This window comes from Phocoena sinus, chromosome 11 (assembly GCF_008692025.1).
Source record: "Phocoena sinus isolate mPhoSin1 chromosome 11, mPhoSin1.pri, whole genome shotgun sequence".
Classification (NCBI taxonomy): domain Eukaryota; kingdom Metazoa; phylum Chordata; class Mammalia; order Artiodactyla; family Phocoenidae; genus Phocoena; species Phocoena sinus.
This window is the reverse complement of record NC_045773.1, coordinates 95,109,328-95,132,430: the sequence shown is the minus strand read 5'-3', so window position 1 is coordinate 95,132,430 and position 23,103 is coordinate 95,109,328. Positions and strand designations below refer to the sequence as shown.

The window sequence follows — 23,103 nt, the reverse complement described above, 5'->3', positions numbered from 1 at the left end:
TTCATTTAGGTTTTTCCATAATATGTTATGGAAAAACCCAAACGAACTTTTTGGCCAACCCAATACTTTATTCCGTGTTGTTTCTTTTGACTTACGTCTCAGTTTCCTATTGTTTTCAGCTGTTATGTTCTGAACTTAAATCCCTCCAGTGAGGTCTAAATTTGATTGTATTTTTTCAGTTCTGTAATTTATATTTGGCTTTTTAAATATGTTGTCTCTCTTTTCATACTTCTCAGTTCTCCTCTGGAATTTTCAGTATGCTTGTCCTTGAACAAAATAAGCACGTCTATTTTTAAGTCTCTATATTAATTCCAATATATTGAACCCCTGTCAATTTGTTTGTAATGTTGGTTGTTTCATGTTGAATTCTCTTCTCAGGTGCCTGGTTATCATTGAATATGAGTTAGACATTCTATTTGAAAAACTAATGAAATAGTTTGATGCCTAAGTTGATGATATCTTCCTCCAAAGAAGCTTTTAGTTTGCTCCTACCAGGTTCCTAGGAGGACTAGCCAATACAGTATCAACTTAATCAAGTTTGGGGTTTGTGGATTTTCTGGGTCCCTGAAAGTGAGTTACAGTTCATGCAAAGGTTGGTCTACATCAGTTCTCTCGTTCCTAGAATGAAGCCCTTCCAGATCTCGACTGGAACTGTAGGTTTTCATAGGGACTCCATGCATGGTCTGCCCTGGGTTCTGTCATTTATACCCTTCACTTCTTTAGATTGTCCAAAGAGCTGCTCAGCTTTTCATTGCTCCTTCTGGTGAAGCAAAACCTCTCTGAGCAAAAGGAGCCCCAGATGCTGATTTCACTTTTTGGATTTTATCCTCCCCTAGATCTTGGCCGAGTACCTTTTCATTGCCTTCGTAATGGTTTGGTGCCGTTAAACTGGGAATGTTCATATTTTGTTTAACTATTCTGATGTTCTCAGGGAGGATCATTTGATTTACTTAATTTGTCATTATTAGGAGTCCCTTATAAATGTTATTATAGTTAGAATATTAATGTTGTCAGCCTATATGTTGCAATACTTTTCTCTGTCATTTGCTTTTCTATGTTGAAGTGTTTTTGACATACACTGAGAGTGTTTGACTTTTATATATTAAAGTGGTTTTTCTTTTGCTTGTTTTTTGGGTTTTTTGTTTGTTTGTTTGTTTTGCTTAGTAAATGTGTTTCCACTCTCAAAATTAGCTAAATAGTTATCCATATTTTTCCAGTTCTTTCTGTGGTTTTATTTCTTAACTGAATTCATTTAACTTATTTTGGAACGTGGTGTCTGCTTAACATCTGCTTTACTTTATTGTCTCATTGTGAAACCTGCATTGCATATTTTAGAACTACATTATCCTTTTACCAAGATTTTGAAATATGCCACTTTTTCATATACTAAACGTATATATAGTCTTCCTATGGATTTTCAGTTTAACCATTAATTTTTTTTTTTTTTTTTTTTTTTTTTGGTGGTATGCGGGCCTCTCACTGTTGTGGCCTCTCCCATTGCGGAGCACAGGCTCCGGACGCGCAGGCTCAGTGGCCATGGCTCACGGGCCCAGCCGCTCCGCGGCATGTGGGATCTTCCCGGACCGGGGCACGAACCCGTGTCCCCAGCATCGGCAGGCGGGCTCTCAACCACTGTGCCACAAGTGAAGCCCTTAACCATTAATTTTGAGAAAATACTTTACTATTTAATCTCTTTCTTTATATAATTCTTTTTCAGAATTTTATTGTCTAATTTAGAATGTCTATTCTCCCAGGTGAAGATTAGAGTCATGTCCTATTTTTTAAAGAGCAAATCTTAAAAATTGTTTGAAATTGTATAAAATTTAGACATTTGGAAAGAATTGATATGCTCAAAATATTGATTCTCTCCAGGAGCCTGATGTGTTTCTTCATTTTGTAAGTACCTTTTGAAATCATATCAGAAGACTTTTAAATTTTCTGTATGTTTTGAATATTTTGTGCTAAATTTATTTCTAGGCATTTTTCTATTTTTATTGCTGTTATAAATAGAATATTTTTTCATTGTATTTTCTAACTGTTTTTGGTATAAGCAAAAAGGTTGATATATGTATGTTTTGGGTGGGCAGCTGACTTACTGAACTCTTGTTAGATGTAGTAGAGTTTCAATTACTTCTCCTAGGTTCTCCAGGAGACCATTATGTTATCAGCAAATAATGCTGTTTTCTTCCTTACCATCATTTGTATCTTACTTCTTTTTATTCTGTTATTGTATTAGCTAGACACTTTGGAGACATGATTAAAAATTATAGAGATTATTACAGGAATCTTTTAGTTGTCCCAGACTTTAGGGATTTCTCTCGTGTTTGATTTTGAGTATTGCCTATCATTGGTGTGGTAAATATTCTTTATCATGTTTTCCTAGTGCTCTGAAGGTTTGTTTTGATTTTTCTAATTCCCCTATGACTTCCTCTTTAACCCCTAGGCTATTTGGAAATATGTTTCTCAATTTCCAAATATTTGGGGATTTTCCTGATGTCTTTCGGCTGTTTATTTCTCATTTAATTTGTTGTGGTCAGAGAACATAGAAAGTTATTTTTTTGGGCAACAGACTTTGTTTTTAAGTTTAAATAGTCATATGTGGCCAGTGGCCCCCTATGATAGTTTTCTGTTGCTGCCTAACTAATTACCATAAGCTTAGCAGTTCAAGAAACACTTCTTATCTTATAGTTCTGTAGGTCAGAAGCCTGACATGGTCTCACTGGGCTGCAGTCGAGGTGTCAGCAGGCCCGTGTTTCTTTCTGGAGGCTCTAGGGGAGAATCTGTTTCCTTGCTCTTAGGCAGAATTAAATCCTTGTGTGCGCCTGAGTTCCTCCTCTCAGTTCAAAGCCATTCCCAGCCTCTTGAGTTCACCTGTGTTCCTTGAAGCCCGGTTCCCCTCCTCTTCAAAGCTAGAAATGGCAGGTCAAGTCTCTCATACTTCAAATCTCTTTCCTGCCCCTTCTGTCAATTGACTAAGTTTGAAGTGGTCCTGTGATAATCCAGGATAGTCTCCCCACTTTAGTACCTTAACCTTATCACACCTGCAAAGTCCCCTTTGCCACGTAAAGGGGCTTATTCTCAGGTCCCTTGGATTAGGGTGGACTTTTACAGAGCCATTATTTCGCCTACCAAACTACTGTATTGTGCACTACAGCTTTACGTCGTATTATATTTTAAAGCGATGACATTTTTAAAATTCTTTTTAAAATTTCCTTTCGCTTTTATCATTTTCAGAGCTCTTTATTTCTATGTATAGCTCCACATTAAAGTTTTAACCTTTCAGTACAGGTCTGCTGGCAGTGAATGCTCTCAGCTTTTGTTTTTCCCAAAAAAAGTGTCTGCTTTGGGCTTCCCTGGTGGCGCAGTGGTGGAGGGTCCGCCTGCCGATGCAGGGGACACGCGTTCGTGCCCCGGTCCGGGAAGATCCCACATGCTGCAGAGCGGCTGGGCCCATGAGCCATGGCCGCTGAGCCTGTGCGTCCGGAGCCTGTGCTGCGCGACGGGAGAGGCCACGGCAGTGAGAGGCCCGCGTACCGCAAAAAAAAAAAAAAGAAGTGTCTGCTTTGCCTTCATTTTTTGAAAGCTGTTATTTTTTGATGTAGAATTCTGGGTTGGCAGTTTATTTTTTCTTTCAGTAGTGTTAAAATGTCACTCCACAGTTTCTGTTGAGAATTTGGCTTTAATTTTTATCTTTGATTCTCTGTATAATTTTTCTACCCTCTGGGTGCCTTTACCCAGCTTTTCTCTTTACCTTTAGTTTTCAGCAGTTCGAATATGATTTGTCTAGGTGGTTTTTCTCCTTTTCTTTTTTTTTTTTAACTTTTATTGCTTTTTTGGTTTTTTTTCCACCTTCTTTCCTCATTCTTAATCTTTCTTATTCTTATTCATTCCATGGGGGTTCTCTAAGCTCTTTGGATCTACGGTTTGTTGTTTATTTTTGGAAAATTCTCGGCCATTATTTCTCACATATTTCTGCCTCCCTGTTTGTTCTTTCTTCTCCTGTGATTCCAATTATGCATGAGACCATTTGATATTGTCCTGTGGCTCTTAGATGTTTTGTTCTTGTTTTTTCCCCCCCATGTTACTTTTCTTCTTTGTGTTCTGTTTGGTTTATTTTTATTGGCCTATCTGTAAGTTTACTTATTCCTTAGTTTTGTTGAGTCTGTTAATGAGCCAATCAAAGGCTTTCTTTATCTCTATTACTTTGTCTTATTTCTAGCGTTTTTGTTTGACCCTCCCACTCTGTTTAAATTCCCATTTGTGAATGTATGTTGTCAACGTTTTCCATGGATATTTTAACATATTAATGATAGTTATCTAAACTTCCCCGTCTGAGAGTTCTGACATCTGGATCATCTCTGAGTCTGGTTCTTTTGGTTGCTCTGTCTCTTGACAGTGGGTTGATAGTGCACGTATCTTAATTTTTTATTGAATTTTGGAAAGTGCGTGCCTCACAGTAGATACTGAGTTCAGTAGTTTTTAATAGCTGGCAATGGGCACTGCTCTTCTGTCAGGTCATCAGGTAGGGAGTTGAGGCAACCTGCTCAGGAGTGGGGCTGCATTAGGATTTTGGTCCACTGTGTTTATCTTCAGTGCACCGTGCTGGCCTCCAGTTCTTCTATCAGTGGCCTGCCCTTTCCCTGTGCTTATAGCAATGCTGGGATATGGGGTCTCCCCCTCCTTGCCCCTCTGCTCGTAGTAGAACGCCGTGCAAGGCTGTCGTCGGGCAGGTGAGGACTGCTCTTTATCCTGGTGCAGCCTTAGTCGGAGGCAGTTCCGTGTTCCCTGCTGCTCTCCCAGGGTAGCAGACCTCTCATTGTACTGGAATGGGATTTTGGTCCCAGGACAGTTTCCTACCTCCCCTGGGATAGAGATTTCCTGGTCTGCTCTCCCCCAAGTCACAGTGGGTTTTACCCAAGGCTGCTGCTCTTTTCCCAGCAGCTTAAGCCTTCAGGCTTTTGCTCCACATCAGAGAAGTGTTCAGGCAGGGCCTGGGGCTTGGCGCCTTTTCTGCAGTAGCAGCTGAGCCCCTCCCGCCTGCCCGCCATGAGCACCTGGGGGAGGCCTACAGAACAGAGCCTGGGTGTGGGTGTGAAGCCCCCTGTGTCCAAGGCCAGGCCTATCCACCCCACGCTCAACCTCCAGCAGTTTGTTGCAATTTGGGGTGATGCTTTCTCACTCGTTCGCAAGGCTGGCACGTCTTCCTCCACATTCTCCTCCCTGCTTGCCCCAGCGGAGCTGGTCCACACATCCCTCTGTGGGGTTCAGGCTGTTTGGTTGCCTTGTGATTCTGCTTTATGGTGAACTCAAGAGAAGTTCTGATTTTTGTGATATTTCTGGCTTTTTCTTACTGTTTGGGTCAGGGCAATGCTTTTCGAGTTTCTATATCCTCAGGCAAGAATGGATGTTGAATTTTATTAAATATCATTTACCCTTATTCAGAATGGTCATGTGAGTTTCTCATTTATTCTTCCTGATGTGGTGAAGTATATCAATAGGTTGCCTGATATTAAATTCATCCCTTATTTTCTCCTACTCAGAGAATTCTTTCATTAGCAAATATTTTTTAACACCTATTAAGGGCTGGATGTATAGGGATGAATAGTAAACATAAGATCTTATAAATCTTATATTCTAATCAGAAGGTAGACAAAACATATAAGTAGATAAATAGGGCATTTCAGATTGTGATCATAATTATGAAAAATAAACAGGGTTTGGGCGATATGGGGCAACTAACGTAGGCAGGTAGACAGGAGGTAACACTGATGTTAGGATTTAAAGGTTGAAAGTGATCCCGGCATTTAGAGTTGAGAGTAGGGAAGGCTTTTCAAGAGATGGTGAGTCCAAGTTCCCAGGGGCAGGAAGGAGACAGGCCTGTTGAGGCATCAGAGTTCACCCACCACGGCTGAAGCATAGTGAGGAGAGGGGAACGGTGTGGAGGAGGCTTGGGAAGCTGGGTAGAGGACCACGCTGTCTTTTGGTGTCTTAGATGTTTGAATTCCATTCCGTGAGGAATGGGGAGAACTTGGAGATGGATGTGGCTTTCTGTCGCTTGCTAAGTGAAATTAGTTGTTCCCATATCTTACGTGGTCGGTCCCTGGATGCTATACTTCCAGTGTGGTTCTTCATTTCACATTAATTTATTTGTTATCTGTCTTGCATTTTCAGTCTCTTTCTCTCTGCTGACTTTTACTTCCTGTTTATAAGCACACTCAACACCCCTTATCCTACAGAAACCTTACTATGACCTCCTCTCCTCTGGTACTGGCATCCTGCCTTTCTCTCTCCCTCCCTTCACAGCCAGATTCCCAGCGCGTGGTCTGTATTTGCTTGGCCTGCTCTACCCCAGGCCCTCCCTCACTCCTTGCCCTTTTGTGATATGGTTTTTACCCCCTGGACCCAAGTGACGACTGCTCTGAGATAACAGCCCCCAAGCCCAGCAGCCTCGTGTCTCGTCCTGTTTATCTGAATGTGATACTTAACACTGTTGCCCACATCTTCCTCCTTGTAAGTCTCTAAACCCTGGCTTCCTGAGCACTTCACTGTCACATATTTTGTCTTACGTTTCTTATTACTCCCTGTTTCTTGTCGTTTCTAGCTCACCCTTAAATATAGGGATTACCCAAGCCTCTGATGCCAGACTTCTCTCTACTGTCTATTCTCTGTGGCTTATCATTTCTGTACTTTTATAAAAACAGCACTCACTACGTACTCCCAGATCTATGCCTCTAGCCCAGACTTCTCTGTAGGTAAAGGAAAGAATATGCATATATACTTAATATATCATAATTTTCACATTGCTGTGTAATCTTTGTAATTATTTTAAATGGATGTATAATGTTAAGTGGCTGTGCCATAATTAGCCTATCCATTTCCTGTTGAAAATTTCTAATCCAGGGTCTGCAGCTACAATTTATAATTTTACACATGGATATTGAGTTTGAGGTTTGGTGGAATGGAAAGTGAGTTGAGTTTTTTCCCCTTCCCAAACTAGCTCAGTCCTCCCAGAGAACAGGAAACCTCAGCAGAATCTTTGGCAAACCTTTCTCAGGCTTTCTTGCTTTGAGAATCAGCTAAGAGGCCCATTGTCACTACGTGAGTTCAAGGTAGCACTTTAACTCTTGCATGAACGACTGAAAGGCCTTCTAAATGGTCCCCCTACCTCTGATCTCTTGACTCTCTGACACAGTATGCCGTCAATTGTTAGAAAACAGGTGGTGCTTGTGTCCCCAAGTCCTAAGAGAGATCTGAAGTTTTTCACGCTGATGTGTCTTGGAGTCAGTTGGAAAAAGATATTCACCTTCAGTCAAGGCAGGGTTTTAAACACACTGTTAGATTGTAGTTCACCATACTTGAGAATATCCAAATGTGAGAATATCCTTTGTCATACTTTAGCTCCTATTTCCCTAACCATTCACCTTTTTCCAGTCAAGTGGCCTCTGCAATCTCTCCAAGCTGTTCTCAACCTCCTACTTGATGGAGAGCTGGCTTGTTTATAAAGCCCAACAAGTCAGGGATTCTGACAGTGGCTATGCTGCCAATTTTGGTCCCTCTTCTAAGTGCGATTTGTGTCTTTTAAATGAATTCCTATTTGGATTTCTGACCTGTTGATGCCTCAGAATTTCTGCCTGATTGTCAGCCATTTCCAGTAGCGTGCTGACCAGAATATAATTTACAGCAGCTGGTCGACCTTGACTTTGAGCCTTTCCCACCCACTTCCTGATCTGAGTGTGCATTCTCACTGTGTAAGGAAAGAGGGTTGTGCTTCATCATTCACACAAAGAGGGTTATGTGCCCCCAAGGATGTCCAGCCCTAGTGTTGGTAAAAAGCAGCAGCTCTGGAATCATATGGTGATAACTATAAAGCAGCGTTTGTACCGTGAGGCAGAGGGAAGGCCCGTGCACTGGGAGGTGGGAGAGTGAGCATATTAAAAAGGCATCATCCTTGTACACCTTCCACCACTGTCTCACGGTCTTTCTTTCTGCTTCCTTTAATTTATTTTCATGTTAGTCTACCAAAGTAACAAATTGCCCTTAAAAGTAATGAAAAACCTAAGCATCGGTGGTAAAGAGCTGCTCCCCTCCCATCTTCCACCCCAGGCTGTATTTCTGCTTTGAGGCATTCTGGTCTATACCCTCTCTTAGCTCCATGGCCTATGGTAACTGTATACCGTATGTTGTCGACGTAGCCACAATGTTTGATTATTACATTCTTTCCTGTACATGAGGGGGCGGGAGAAAATAACTCAAGTCACGCTTTGATATGCTTGAAATTACTCAAGATTAAGTTGAGTTGAAAAAACTATCCTGAGCGTATGATTCTCCAAGACCCGAGGGTCTGCTACCTCACACTTCAGGGCATTGGTTCCCAAGAGGAGACTTGTATCTCTGATTCCTAGCCAGAAGGCTTAGCCATTCACTCTGTGCACTCCACCCAAGGGATGGAGAGTAACGATCACACGCAACTCGCCTTAATTCCACCTCTAGAACGATAACGTGGGATTCACCTCAGATGTGCCTGGTACCTTCCCTCTTTACATCTGTCTCATTTGCTCCACCACCCTCTCCCCTCCTGTTCCTTGCCTGTAGAGACTAATCCAGCATCGAAGGTCATCCCCTTCCAACCACCCATGATGGAATGGACGTTATCCCTTGAACGAGGGGAGTGAACCCTGGTAAAGGAGATCCAACAAATCTTAGAAGAGTGAACACAACTCAGAAAAACACTGTTGGGAACATATTCTCCATTGAATGCCACTCCCTGTGATTCCCCATGATCTCAGGCAATAGAAAAGCAGAGAGAATGTGAAAAGACAGACCAAAAACTCAGCCTTAAAGGAAATACTACCTCAGAAACAGAAGCTTTTTTTTAAGCATTGAACTTAATAAGAACATAAATTTATTAAAGCAACAGTTCAAATATAATATGAGACAGTAAAAGGAGATGATGTAGGCAATGTGGAACTTAGGGAACAAAATGAGAACAGAGCAACGTCAGTCCAAAACTATTAAATGAATTTGAAACAGCAAGGACTTTAATGGCCTGAAAATCAAATTACTGATGTAAGGGAAGAAGCCTTAGATAATTCTAGAAAGAGCGAAGGAGAAAAACAAAAAGATTGAAGAGATTTAGATCATCATAAGGGTGGTCCTGCACAAAGGTCATTTTTTTTTGGCTACGTTGGGTCTCCGTTGCTGCACACGGTCTTTCTCTAGTTTCGGCGAGTGGGGGCTACTGGGCTCTAGGTGTGCGGGCTTAATTGCTCCACGGCATGTGGCATCTTCCCACACCAGAGCTCGAACCCGTGTCCCCTGCATTGGCAGGTGGATTCTTAACCACTGCGCCACCAGGGAAGCCCCATAAAGACAACTGATGTCAGTAAAGTAAAAGAGCCAACCCCAAAGAAAACAATTGGCCAGAAAATGTATTTGAAGAAATAATAAAAGAAAAATTTTCTGAAATAAGCTAAATGAATTTCCTTTTAGAGGTCATTGTGTTCCAGGAAAAAAATGAAACGTTGTACAGTGGTTAACTCTGAGCTGACTTCTAGTTATGTTATTAGACTTTGAAAATAAAGGTTTTTTGCAGATATGCTGGCAGAAAAAAGGCAAGTCACCTCAAGGAGGAGAAACTACCAGTCAGGCTGGCAGCAGGCTTCTCTCTACAAGCTTCATTGCCAGAAAGCAAAGGAGTGTGCAAAGTTTTGAAGGAAAGAAATGGTATATTAGCACCAGGTCTTAAAATTCAAATAGAGAAGGAAGAGTAAACAACTATGCAAATAGAATGTAAATGTTATAAACATTCATCAAAGAGAGATGAGTCCGTCTTCGTCTAAAATTGAAACATGGTTCGTAAAATCTGTTTAAAATGTGTTTTTTCAAATTCTTAACTTTAGAGGAATTATGTCTATAAAGAAATAGGGATCTTAAATCATTCCTTCCTTTTCACTTCAGCTTCATTTTCTTTAAGTACAAAGTTGAATTGTACTTCTTAAAACAAAAAAAATACATAGAATGTTCCCTTTAAAACTTAACGTGGGGCTTCCCTGGTGGCGCAGTGGTTGAGAATCCGCCTGCTAATGCAGGGGACACGGGTTCGAGCCCTGGTCCGGGAAGATCCCACATGCCGCAGAGCAACTAGGCCCGTGAGCCACAACTACTGAGCCTGCGCGTCTGGAGCCTGTGCTCCGCAATAAGAGAGGCCACGATAGTGAGAGGCCCGCGCACCGCGATGAAGAGTGGCTTCGGCTTGCTACCACTAGAGAAAGCCCTCGCACAGAAACGAAGACCCAACACAGCCAAAAATAAATACGTTAATTAATTAACTCCTACCCACAACATCTTCTTAAAAAAAAAAAAAACTTAATGTGGTATTTCTGGTTTTAGCTGTGGGTTGAATTTTTGCATTTTTTTCTTTGGAGTGTAAGCCATTGCTTAATTTTTTTTTTTTTTTTACACATAACTTTACCTAAAAATAAAATCTTATTACAGAAAGTATGTAAAACATAACAAAATAAACCTATCTACCCCACCCAAGGCTCTGGTTGCATAGGGTTGTGGTTGGGCTTGGCATGGGCACATTTTTAAAGAATCTCTTGTGTTTCTGCTCTGACAGTTGCCTGAGTTGGGAACTGCCGTTCCTCCAGGTGGCTGCTGGGCTCTGCTTTTGTATTTATTTTAATAGCCTAGTGGCTCTCACTTTTGTTTCAGCCCACCTCCGAGCTCCCGGGAAGTGAGTAGGGAAACGACGCACCCGAGACGCTGATCATCATTTTTCGTTTTGCCTGCTTTCTTGTATAGTTAAGGAGAGGCATAAAGTACATCACTGACTTTATCGCATTCATCCTGAAGAGGGAAAACCACTGGGGAAGCATCATTTTATAAATGAGTGGGTTGAAGAATACAAAAGGTTTGCTCAGCATCATTTTGTAGAGGTATCAACAATATGATACTTTTTTTTCTATTTTTCTTTAGCTCAAATAGTTTCATCATGAGACACCCCCCCACACCCTTTTATTTGCCCTTCTGATTATGGTGGGTAAATGTATCTTTAGTGGATTAGTATGCAATTTTTTAATTAAATTAATACATGAAATCACATAAACTGATGTCACAAGATGACCAGAATATTTTATTTTATGTAAATTCTTCTGTTAATGCAAAGCGGTTATTTTGGTATAGACATTTTGGTCTAATATGAAATTTTAATAGGTACATTGTAACAGCTATTTGAAAATAATGAGGAATTAGAGTATTTGGCTTTTCTACAAGTAAGTAATGTAAGCTTGAATAATTTTTGTTTACGTGCCCGAGGATCCAACAAATCGAAACAAACGAAATTATGGCAAGCAGTTATTGCTCAAAACTACAATACTTGACAGAGATGGTGGTGGTTGATGCCATTTAAGTGGTGATTTATTTCAACACAGCAAGAAATGGAGGCAGTTTCATCTCTTCTCTCCTGTTATAAGTTCTGTCTGTCTACCTACTCACCTATCATTAGTGGCAAAGAAACATAGCCATTGAATATTTTGTTCAATTAAAATGGTGATTTTTATTTTAAAACTAAGGGCCATTACAACATTAGGACTTTAAAATTTTTGTTGGTGAAGAACCACAAGTAAGTGTATTATTTTACTTTCATATTTTTCTGTGGATTGATTATAACTGCTATATTAGCAGTTCTTCACGGTTCTATCAGTGAAAATCCCATGATCATCGGAGGTGTCTGTGTCTAAAAATTATTGTATAGTAACCTTTGTTCTCCTAAGAATATCAGTATTGCCTGTTTTGGAGCAATACTGTTATGTAGAAACTTGCTGAGAAGTTTGCTTTAAAAGATACTAGGGCTTCCCTGGTGGCGCAGTGGTTGAGAGTCCGGACGCCTGCCGATGCAGGCAGGGGACACAGGTTCGTGCCCCGGTCCGGGAAGATCCCACATGCCACAGAGCGGCTGGGCCCGTGAGCCATGACTGCTGGTCCTGTGCGTCTGGAGCCTGTGCTCCGCAACGGGAGAGGCCACAACAGTGAGAGGCCTGCATACCGCAAAAAAAAAAAAAAAAAAAAAAAAAAGATACTAAATGTGATAAGACAAATACCCAGCATTAAAGGTTGAATTTTCTTCTTTGTGGGCCAGCTCTCTTAAGACTATTGTGTAGGGTCCTCAGCTGCAAGGGTGAAGGGGGAGGATAATTTAGTTTTGAAACAGCAGGTTCCAGGACTGTGGTGAGATAGGGGGTCAAGAATGGAACACGGCATTCTAGAAATGTGCACTAAGGTCTTCGCATGATTGTTTCAACAGATGTTGATGGCCAGCCTTCTTAATATTGCCAGAATGTAGGAATGCAGTTTTATCCAAACCGGCTTTCCTTTAAATTGCCTTCTTCAGTTGTCATAACACCATTGTGATCGTAACGTTAATCTAAAAGCATCATAGTTGGTGTACATACCATTTTACCAACTGGTTTTCTTTTTTCTTCTTTGAACAGAAATCTTAGAGGCTGGTATTAAGGGAACTTCAGAATCACTTAAAGGCGTGAAACGAAAAAAGATTGTAGCCGAGAATCACCTGAAAAAAATACCAAAATCCCCACTGAGAAATCCTCTTCAGGCAAAACACAAACAAAATACAGAAGAGTCATCTTTTGCCATTCTTCAGAGCGTGGCGGAGTCCCACAAGAAGCAGAATCACAGTCCTGTAAAAAATGGGAAGCAGTTTACCAAACACAATGGAGAAACCCCTGGGATAATTGCCGAGGCCTCTAAATTGCAAGAGTCTGTCTCCCCGAAGAAGCCCTCGTTTCTGCAGCACCCATCCGAGCCACGCCGGTGGAGGTCGGAAGGCTCTGACCCTGCCAAGCCCGGTGTCCCCGAGGGAAAATGTGACTCCAGTTCTCTGTCCGGTAAAAGCAGGACTGACCACCATGAATGTATCTCCTCTCACTGCAGCCCCCCACCCTCCTCGTATGCAAACACCGCGTTCGATGTCTTACTGAAGGCCATGGAGCCAGAACTGAGCACCTTGTCGCAAAAGGGCTCCTCTTGTGCGGTTAAGAGCGAAAAACTGAGACCAAATAAAACTGTACGACCCCCTTCTCACCTGAACAACAGCCCCATGGATGCCCCCGAGCCGACCCCGCAAGAACCGGCTGCCCAATCACAGCCGCCTCCTCGGACCTCATACGCCGGGCGCGTGTCTGCCGCTCAGAAGAACGACCAAGCGGCACTTCAGGCCGTTTCTCCTTCGTATAATCCAAGCGGACTCTCTGTTTCTAAACCTGGCCAACAAGATCAGCAGCTTCCAGCGTGTTCGGGTTTCGCCAGATCACTCACGAGTCTGCAGAATCAGGAGAACGCCCAACTTGAGCACGTCTGTAACGCAGCAGTGATGTCATCCGTAGGCGTGACTTCACCCTCCAGTAGAACTCAGGTTTCTCCTCCAAACCAGCAAGTGGATGCTGCCTCGCCGCTGTCAGTGAGCCCCGCCCTTTCCACGCGGTCACCCCCCACGCCAGTTTACAACTCAACTCCTGTCTCCTCTGTTGTTAACCACAGCATGGAACAAATGTGCAATCTTCTTCTGAAAGATCAGAAGCCAAAAAAACAAGGAAAATACATCTGTGAGTATTGCAATCGAGCCTGTGCAAAGCCCAGTGTGCTTTTAAAGCACATCCGCTCCCACACTGGAGAGCGACCCTACCCCTGCGTGACCTGCGGGTTTTCATTTAAGACTAAAAGTAACCTCTACAAGCACAAAAAATCCCATGCACACACTATCAAACTGGGGCTCGTCTTGCAGCCAGATGCTGGCGGCTTGTTCATGCCTCACGAGTCCCCCAAAGCACTTAGTATCCATTCGGATGTGGAAGATAGTGGGGAGAGCGAAGAGGAGGGTGCAGCTGATGACAGGCAGAACGACCCGAGCTCCGTGGACCTGCAGCCCGTGCAGATAATGAAAATGGTATCCAGCTCAGAAGCTTTACCTAAATTGGGTTCCATTCCAAGCAATCCAGATCCTGTGGCAGGTGACTTTTCACTACAGGACAGATCTTCAGAACCGCAGGCTGTGACAGAGTTACCAAAGGTTGTGGTCCACCCCATCAGTGTGTCCCCTTTAAGAGCTGACGGCCCGAAGGTTACGGATTCCAAGCCTGAACCTCCTAGTGCACAGAAACAGAAAGACCTTCAGGTAACCGGTATACTGTCCCACTCAGCCTGGGCGTGCTCCCTGGAGATGGATGACAGGTCCCACGAGAAGGGCGATGTGAGTCAGCCCGAGGGAAAACAGGAATCTCACGTGGGAACGGTACATGCCCAGCTACAAAGGCAGCAGGCCACCGATTACTCCCGAGAGCAGCAAGGAAAACTTCTCCTGAGTCCTCGCAGTTTAGGAAGTACGGATTCGGGTTACTTTTCACGTTCTGAAAGTGCCGACCAAACAGTGAGTCCACCCACCCCCTTTGCCAGAACGTTACCCACCCCAGAGCAGGACTCTAACAAGAATAATGGGTCTTCTGCACCTCGTGTCAACACACCAGCAGCTTCGGCCCTTCCAGCAGGTGAAAAAGCGTCACTCCTCCCAGGTCAGATGCGCCCACCTTTGGCGACAAAAACGCTTGAGGAACGGATATCAAAGCTCATCTCAGACAACGAAGCCTTGGTAGATGACAAGCAACTGGATAGTGTAAAGCCACGGAGAACCTCTCTCTCCCGACGGGGAAGCATCGATTCCCCCAAATCGTACATATTTAAGGATTCTTTCCAGTTTGATTTAAAACCAATGGGACGGAGAACAAGTTCAAGCTCTGATATACCAAAGTCCCCTTTCACTCCCACAGAGAAATCAAAGCAAGTGTTTCTTCTGTCTGTACCTTCCCTCGACTGTCTGCCCATCACCAGAAGTAATTCTATGCCTACCACAGGGTACTCAGCAGTACCTGCGAGCATCATCCCTCCCCCACACCCACTGAGAGGAAGTCAGTCCTTTGACGACAAAATTGGTGCTTTCTACGACGATGTCTTTGTACCAGGACCTAACACTTCTGTGCCCCAAAATGGACATCCCCGCACTCTTGTCAGACAAGCAGCAGTAGAAGACTCTTCGGCAAATGAAAATCATATTCTCGGTGCCGGGCAGTCCTTGGACGAGAGCCATCACGGAGGCAGCCCCGCTGGTGAGACCACAGCAGCAAGAAGCAAGCCCCCGGCCCCGGGTTCACACTTGGAGAAGAAGAAGTCTCATCAGGGGCGAGGGACCATGTTTGAGTGTGAGACCTGTAGAAACAGGTATAGGAAACTGGAAAATTTTGAAAACCATAAGAAATTTTACTGTTCAGAGTTGCACGGACCCAAAACCAAGGTAGCTCTGAGGGACCCCGAGCACAGCCTGGCGCCCAGCGGCGCACAGCCTCCCATTCTGCACTACAGGGTCGCCAGTGCCACCGGGGTCTGGGAGCAGACGCCCCAGATACGAAAAAGGAGGAAAATGAAAAGCGTCGGAGATGACGACGAACTTCAGCAAAACGAAAGTGGAGCATCTCCCCAGAGCTCCGAGGGCCTCCGGTTTCAGAGCGCGAGGGGCTCGGTTCCCAGTTTGTCTCAGCAGAACGTTGCCATAACTGGTGACCAGCCGCCTAGAAATATCCAGCTGCAAAGCTCCCCGATTCAGCTCGTGGCCAGAGGCCCCGAACAGCCCCCGGACCCGAAGCCGTCCTCCGTCGTGGAAGAGCAGGTGAGCTCGGCTGCCCAGGACAGGACAGAGCCCAAGAGACACGGGGCCGGCATCTCCGTCATCCAGCACACAAACTCGCTGGGCAGACCCGGTGCGCTTGACAAGCTGGAGTCTTGTGAAGGCGCTTCCCCCATTTCTTTCCAGGAGCTGAGAACAGGGAAGCCCGGGTCTCTGCACATAAGAGGGATTTCCCAAGAGGAAGGCCGCCTGCCCCGGAACACGTCTCAGCCCGCCGAGCCTGCACTGTCCGATGATGCTCTGAGAGCGGAACTTCAGGAAGGTTCCAGAAAGATCTCAGGCGAGCGACACGTGTTAGGACAGCCCTCAAGACTCGTTCGGCAGCAGAACATCCAAGTCCCAGAAATCCTGGTCACAGAAGAGCCAGATCGGGACCCGGAAGGCCAAGGCCACGATCAGGAGAAGTCTGAGAAGTTCAGTTGGCCTCAGCGTAGCGAAACCTTGTCCAAACTGCCAACAGAGAAACTGCCGCCCAAAAAGAAGAGGCTCCGTCTTGCCGAGATCGAGCACTCCTCAGCCGAGTCAAGCCTGGACTCCACTCTCTCCAGGAGTCTAAGCAGGGAGAGCAGTTTATCTCACACTTCGAGCTTCTCTGCTTCCTTAGACGTAGAGGACATTTCTAAGACTGAGGCCTCCCCCAAAATCGATTTTCCGAATAAAGCGGAGTTTCTCATGATTCCGCCTGGCTCTAACACCCTGAACGTTCCTGGGAGTCACCGGGAAATGAGGCGCGCTGCATCGGAACAGATTCACTGCCTGCAGATGTCGATGGAGGTCTCCGATTTCAGAAGTAAATCATTCGACTGTGGAAGCATCACTCCGCCTCAGCCAGCACCGCTTGCTGAATTGCAGCCTCCGACATCCCCTTCTGGCATGGGGGTCGCCGGGCACGTGCCTCTCTTGGAAAGACGGAGAGGCCCACTGATACGGCAGATCTCTTTAAACATCCCTCCGGAGGGTCACCTATCTCCTGGGAACCCATCCTCTTTGCAAACTATCGCTCGCCCTGGTGTGAACACAGTGCCATTTCAGGGGCCTCAGCTCACTCATGCACCTTCACCTGAGTTTCCTGCAAATACTTTGGACTCCCAGACTCAGATTAAGGATCTGCGAGCAGAAACTTCAAGTTCCAACTCTCCAAACATCTTTCCTGTTCAACAGCTTCTTGGTATCCATTTGTTAAATCAAATCCACGTGCCCCTTAGCCTCCCAGACACACAGATGTCTCTGCAGGTGTCTACACAGAGTGTCAAAGCAGATGCAGGCCCTGGTGGACATGTATCTTCTAAAAGTGAGGATTGCTTTGCTCCCAAGTACCAACTTCAGTGTCAGGTGGTCCCTTCGACCCAGCCTTGCACTTCTAACGCTGTACATCCTCTGCCAAAGCAAGTTCTTTCAGACCCAGCTGGGGCCAGCCATCGTGCGACCTCGTTGACATTACCAGCCAAGTTAGTAGAAGCCACGTCTAATTCGTGTCCTCTGCCACCACTGCAGGTCGGGCCTCTCGGCAGTCAGGTGCCGAAGGTGCCAGCATCCTTTGCGCTGCCCTTGCATCTGCAGAGTCGGGTCCCGGCGTACTGTTTCGCCACAGCCACAGCTCTGCCGCAGATCCTAGTGACCCAGGATCTATCCAGTCAGCCGATTGGCCAGGCTGATCATAGTATGTTGCCAATCAGCGAAGAACAAAATCCCGTGCCAAAGTCGCAATGCGATCACCGGAATGCTTTGCCAAACCCAGAGGGAGAACTTGTCTGCGAGAACGTTATTTCAGAGATGGGCCAAAATTCGTCTCCATCAGAATCCTTGCCTGTAACTCAGAAAATGTCTGTTGGTAGACTCTCCCCCCAGCAAGAATCTTCAGCTTCAAGTAAAAGAATGCTGTCCCCAGCAAATAGTTTAGACATTGCCATGGAAAAGCACCAGAAGCGAGCCAAGGATGAAAATGGAGCTGTTTGTGCAACAGATACTAGACAGTTGGAAGCATTGAGTTCAAGAGCTCATGAAGTTAGTAAACAGAAGAAGCCAGTTCTGGTGAGGCAGGTTTGTACTACGGAGCCCCTTGAAGCTGTGATATTGGAACAGGACATTTTTTCTCACCCTGAAGTTAGTAGCGAGGCTCTGCGTTTGACGGATGTTTCACCAGCTGATAATTTGTCATCAGGACACTCCAAGCCTGTGGTTATAGAACCTGTAAAAGAATTGCAGGAATTTGAAAGCATCCCGTCGGCCACATCGCTGACTCTGACAGTTAGAAATTTAGCTGTCCCTGCAGAGAAAACTCACATTTCTTCTTCGGAACATGTAGACAATAACCAAGAAAGGAAGTCACCAGGGGTTAAAAATCCAGGCGACGAAGCGAACATCCAAGAACGGAGTCCGTCAGCAGCCACCACTCCTTCCGCATGTAAAGCCAGTGACACACAGCAGCCATCCTTCCCCAGCCTGAAGACTGCAACCAGCTTCACGTGGTGTTACCTGTTGAGGCAGAAGGCCCTGCACCTGCCCCAGAACGACCAAAAAACTTCGGCCTACACCGATTGGACCGTGAACGCCAGTGATCCAAATCCACTCAGCTTGCCTACCAAAGTGGCTCTTTCTCTCCTGAACTCAAAACAGAAGACCGGAAAATCTCTATATTGTCAAGCAATAACGACCCATTTCAAGTCAGATTTATTGGTCTATTCAAGCAAATGGAAAAGCAGCTTAAGCAAGGTACTTGAAATATCATTTATCTTGAAAACTAGTTTGTGCAAGTTAGTTCCAACATGTCTGGATGCCTTTAGAGATTTCGATCGGAGGTTGTATTTTAATTTTGAATGACAAATTGTGCTTTCGAAGTGTACAGTTATTTGAAAGGAATGATAAGTTTACCCGGGGAGTTATACTGATAAAGATTACCCAGAGTCCTCTAAGGTTTGATTTTCTTGTTAGGTGAGAGAAGATTATGTTTATGCTTTATCCCTGCTAACGAAGGGGAACAGAGGTGTGAATATTAGAGATTGTTCTATTTCATTTAAAAATAGAAGCAGAGACCCATTCATCCTTGTTTTATGCAAATCTGACCACTCTCCCCTCACTGTGCTGATCCCAGCCCTCTTCCTGTGTAGCTCTGAGAATCGTCTTAGTACTAGAGAGAAGATTCACAAAGTGACTGTACACTTGATGATCAAGTTGGTTTGGTCAGGATTTGTACAGTAAGGTCGTAAAACGATGATTTGGGGTTATTTGCGGAATAAAACTATAATTAGAGTTGTTGGCTTTATGAAATGGGGAAAAATCACTTAAATGATTGAGAATAAATAGATAAGGGTATTAGGTTGGACTCCGGACATTCAGAATTATAGATTAAGTTCTTGATCTCTGTAGGCTCACGAGCACATAATACAGGCTCATAAATATTTATTTATCAATAAGAAAATACCACAGTATCAGTATTGTAGTAGAAGTGCCTACAACTTTAATCAAAGAAGGAAGTCTCTAACACTGCCAGTAGCTTGAGCAGGAAGTGCGGTTACAAGGAAGATATTCCAAGAGCGGTGATACTTCAGCTGAGTCTTCAAAAAAGAAAAAAAAAAAAATAGGGATTTTTTTTTTTTCAGGCAAACAAGAGTGAGAAATTTTAATAGTCTGCCAAGTGCTGTGGAAGTGAGAATGAACTTAGTTCATTTAAAGAGCCCCGAGGAGTCCAACATGGCTAGAAGGTGTTGGAAGTTTGAAACACTGACGTAATTTGAAGTTGGAAATGTAGATAAAGACCAAAGAGTGCGCATGGTGGTAGAGAGCCTTTGATGCTTTCCCAGTGGAGGAGGGTGCATCCGAACCGTTCAGAATTTAATTTTTAAACGCTCAGACTCTACGTCTACTAAGTCAGATGGAAAATGAGACTTGAGCGTGAGAATTTAAACAGCGCTTCATGTATGTATGTCCCTGAAGTGCCTATGAAAAGGGGCTCTCCTTCAGTACCAAGTGCCTTGGTAGAAATGCCTTGGGGAATGCACGTCTGGATTTGGAGCTGGGAGAGAGCTCCGGGCGGAAGGTGTAGAGATCGTTCAGTGCATAGGTGCAATTAATGAGGCCTTTAGAGAGAAGGGCCTGGAATGGATCCCGAGATCCCTACTACTCAAAGGCTTGAGTGGATGAAGAAAGTCCACATAGGAGATGAGAGAGATTGTTCATAAAGGAAGGAGGGGGACTACGAGAAAGTGGTATCACACAGATCAAGGAAGAAGATATTTTAAAGAGAGTTGTTCAAGCCAAGAGGCCAAACAAAGATGAAGACTGACATGGTTTCTGGACTGAAGGGTTCTAATGTCCCAGAGACGGGAGTTATATGGGCAAGTGGCCGTGGAGGACTCGGTACTGGGTTGACTGTTAACTCACAACGCAAATGTGCATGTATTTATAATTCAAAATGGAAGAGAACAGGTCGATGGTAAAGTGAAAGCATTTCTAAGAGAAGCAAGGTGTCAACAACATACAGTGTATATAGAGCGGTCAAACATATAAACTAAGGAAGTAGTAAATATTTTGACATTTAGCTTGTTGGTGAATAGAAGTCAGATTTGATAGCAAGAAAGTGAGCAAAAGATAAGTGGGAATTTGGTACTGAGAAGAAGGTAAGAAATAGGATTACTGTTAGAGGTATAATGTCAAGGAAAGGTATGTGTGTATTCCAAACCTGATGTGTTTGCCAGAAAAAGAGGAGACAGTTGCACTTGTACATGTCAGGGTCAGTGTCATTACCTCTTCACACCACCTTTTTGAGACACTCAGGCCAGCAGCTTTTCTTTACGCCTGGGTTTGTAAGGACAGGGCCTTCCCAGGGGATTCTTCCCGAGGCCACATAGGCCCCTGGGTCCATGATGCACATACTCTCTTGTCACTTACTGTTGTTATGTCATCGCAGTATGATAGCTTTCTACTTGGTGGTGTAATTTTTAAAGGAAGTTTGTAACAAAGAGGACCTTGATCAGAAAAGTTGTGCCTTGTGTTGGGCTTGGCCAGAGGACTGGAGTTTGAGCTCTTGCTGTTAACACTTGACGTTGGACAAGTGACTTAACCCTACGCATGTCCTTCCTCACTGGGATGTGATCCACCAGTGCTGGCTGCCTCACAAGGATATGTGAGAGCAGAGTAGGCTGGGGAGTGAGAAAAGAGGTTGTAAATAGTGCGGTTGTATAAAATCACAAGGTTGCGTCACTACAGAGTTTCCGTAGGAAAAGCACACACTGTTTGTTATTCTGATGTTCAGTACTTTTTTTCTAGAGATTTTAGTAGTATCAGGCCAAGACCTAACTTTTGACCTGACCTATAATTCACAGTTATCAGTATTCAGGAACTTTTGATAACTTTTGATATATTCAGGATATAGCGAGGAAACGTAATTATGGTTTAAAATGGTGGGAGACAGGGGAAAATAAAATATTGGGAAATGGAGCTTCGGCTCTAGCTTTACACTGCATTGATGTTGAAGGGAAGTTAGTCATGTTTTTCAGGAGTATGAGACATTGTACCATAATGGGGTAACTAGCTCTTTTCCATCTTTAAATAATAAACTCTTTAACAAGTATACTTAAACTGTAGTCTGAGTGGTTCGTTAGCTATAAGAAAGACTATTTAGTTTATTAAAAGGAGTTCCTCAAATTAAACTCGTGGAATACCAGGGTGGAGGGTTGTAGAGTCTTTATTTGGGGGTGTCAGTGGAATGTGGTGGGATTTTAAAGTAGCATGAGATGTGTCAGTTTGCTGTGATTCAGACAGATAAAGGAGGAGATAAAGCAATGACCTTTAAAGCTGTTACGTCCTTGAAATGCCTTCCATTAAGCTAACCGCATGCATTGTGCTCTGCCATGTTTTAATTGCCAAGTGAAACACTAGCATGTTTGTGTTTTCAGTTTTATTAAATTAGTGTCTCTCTCTCTTTTTTTTTTTCCCTTTCAGAGAGCATTAGGTAATCAAAAGTCCACAGTAGTTGAATTCAGCAATAAAGATGCCTCTGAAATTAACAGTGAGCAAGATAAAGAAAATTCCTTAATCAAAAGTGAACCAAGAAGAATTAAAATATTTGATGGAGGGCAAGTACAACTTTTCCTTCTTAAATGTACATTTAAACTTACTTTTTAAATGTACATTTGCTTTCATGTGAATGAAGACTTACCAGTGCCGATTTTATATAAACGTTGCAAGGTTTCTCAGCTTACTAACAGAATCTTCATGGCAAAATACATGTTAGGTATTATGTTAACTAATGCCATTTTGATCAAGAAAATGACGACTATTTAGAAAACACTGTAGGTTCTAGGAGGCAGCTGAGCGCTGAGTTTTCAGAGTGAACCCTGCGTTTCACGTTGATTCGTAATAAGGAGTGAACTGAAAAAATCTGCTCTAAAAGAGACGAGTCATTGCCTGTTTGATGTCTTCTGTGAATTCGGTTGTGAGAAAAATTGTCAAAGCCAACTGTAGTTAAAAGGAAACTCAGAAATATTTCAGTACTTGTAGCTGTGATTGAATTTAACAATAAAGAAAACTTTTAGAGCAGTCACTTAGAGGAGCTATTTTAAAATTAAACTCGGTATTGAATAAAGTTGTTTGGTAAGAAGTAGCTATTAGAATATTGTGTTGATGTGAAAAGCTGGAATACTCTGTTACTTACATGTGCATAACTTTTATATTTATTGAGTGTAAAAATTGTGCCTTGTTTTATTTTTTAGGTTGAATTTCAATCATCAGTATTTTCTCAAAGACATAGTATCCAGTTGCCCTATTCATTTTCCTTTTCTTTAAATTAGATACAAATCAAATGAAGAGTATGTATATGTCCGAGGCAGGGGAAGAGGAAAGTACATTTGTGAAGAATGCGGAATCCGTTGTAAGAAACCTAGCATGTTGAAGAAACACATACGAACCCATACAGATGTCCGCCCCTACCACTGCACTTACTGTAACTTCTCCTTTAAGACTAAAGGTATGAGATGACATCGCTTCATGGTCCTTTATTATATGCGTTGAGTTAGTAGAGCCAAGACCCAACTTTACGTATTCCTTGACCAAGGATGCAGTAGCTTAAATAGAATAATATAAATTACATCTTGTCAACATCGTAGTCTTATATCTCTTTATATATCTCTAGACCTCTTGAGAAAAAGTTTTTAATTACACACTTTTAGCATGTACGTAATAAATATGACATTTGAAAAGGAGCAGCTGCCCTTTTTTCTTTTACTTCCCAAATTAGAGTTGTATAACGTGGTGACTAACACGTTTTCAAAAATACTTACTTTGGAGCTAAAGAAGAAAAAAAGAAATTTTCACGATCACATTGTAGACGCATTTCAGTGCTAAAAGATTAAAGA

At 43.4% G+C, this 23,103-nt stretch overlaps 1 protein-coding gene across 5 annotated transcripts in view; it reads left to right on the top strand.

Moving 5' to 3' along the window:
• Nucleotides 1-23,103, top strand: part of HIVEP1 (HIVEP zinc finger 1) — a 144,379-nt gene that overhangs the window by 94,465 nt on the left and 26,811 nt on the right. For all 5 annotated transcript variants that reach the window (XM_032648859.1, XM_032648860.1, XM_032648858.1 and 2 more), the window contains 3 exons: nt 12,492-18,463; nt 21,692-21,825; nt 22,540-22,715. In XM_032648859.1, the coding sequence (XP_032504750.1) occupies nt 12,492-18,463; nt 21,692-21,825; nt 22,540-22,715 (6,282 nt within the window). The remainder of the gene's footprint in view (nt 1-12,491; nt 18,464-21,691; nt 21,826-22,539; nt 22,716-23,103) is intronic.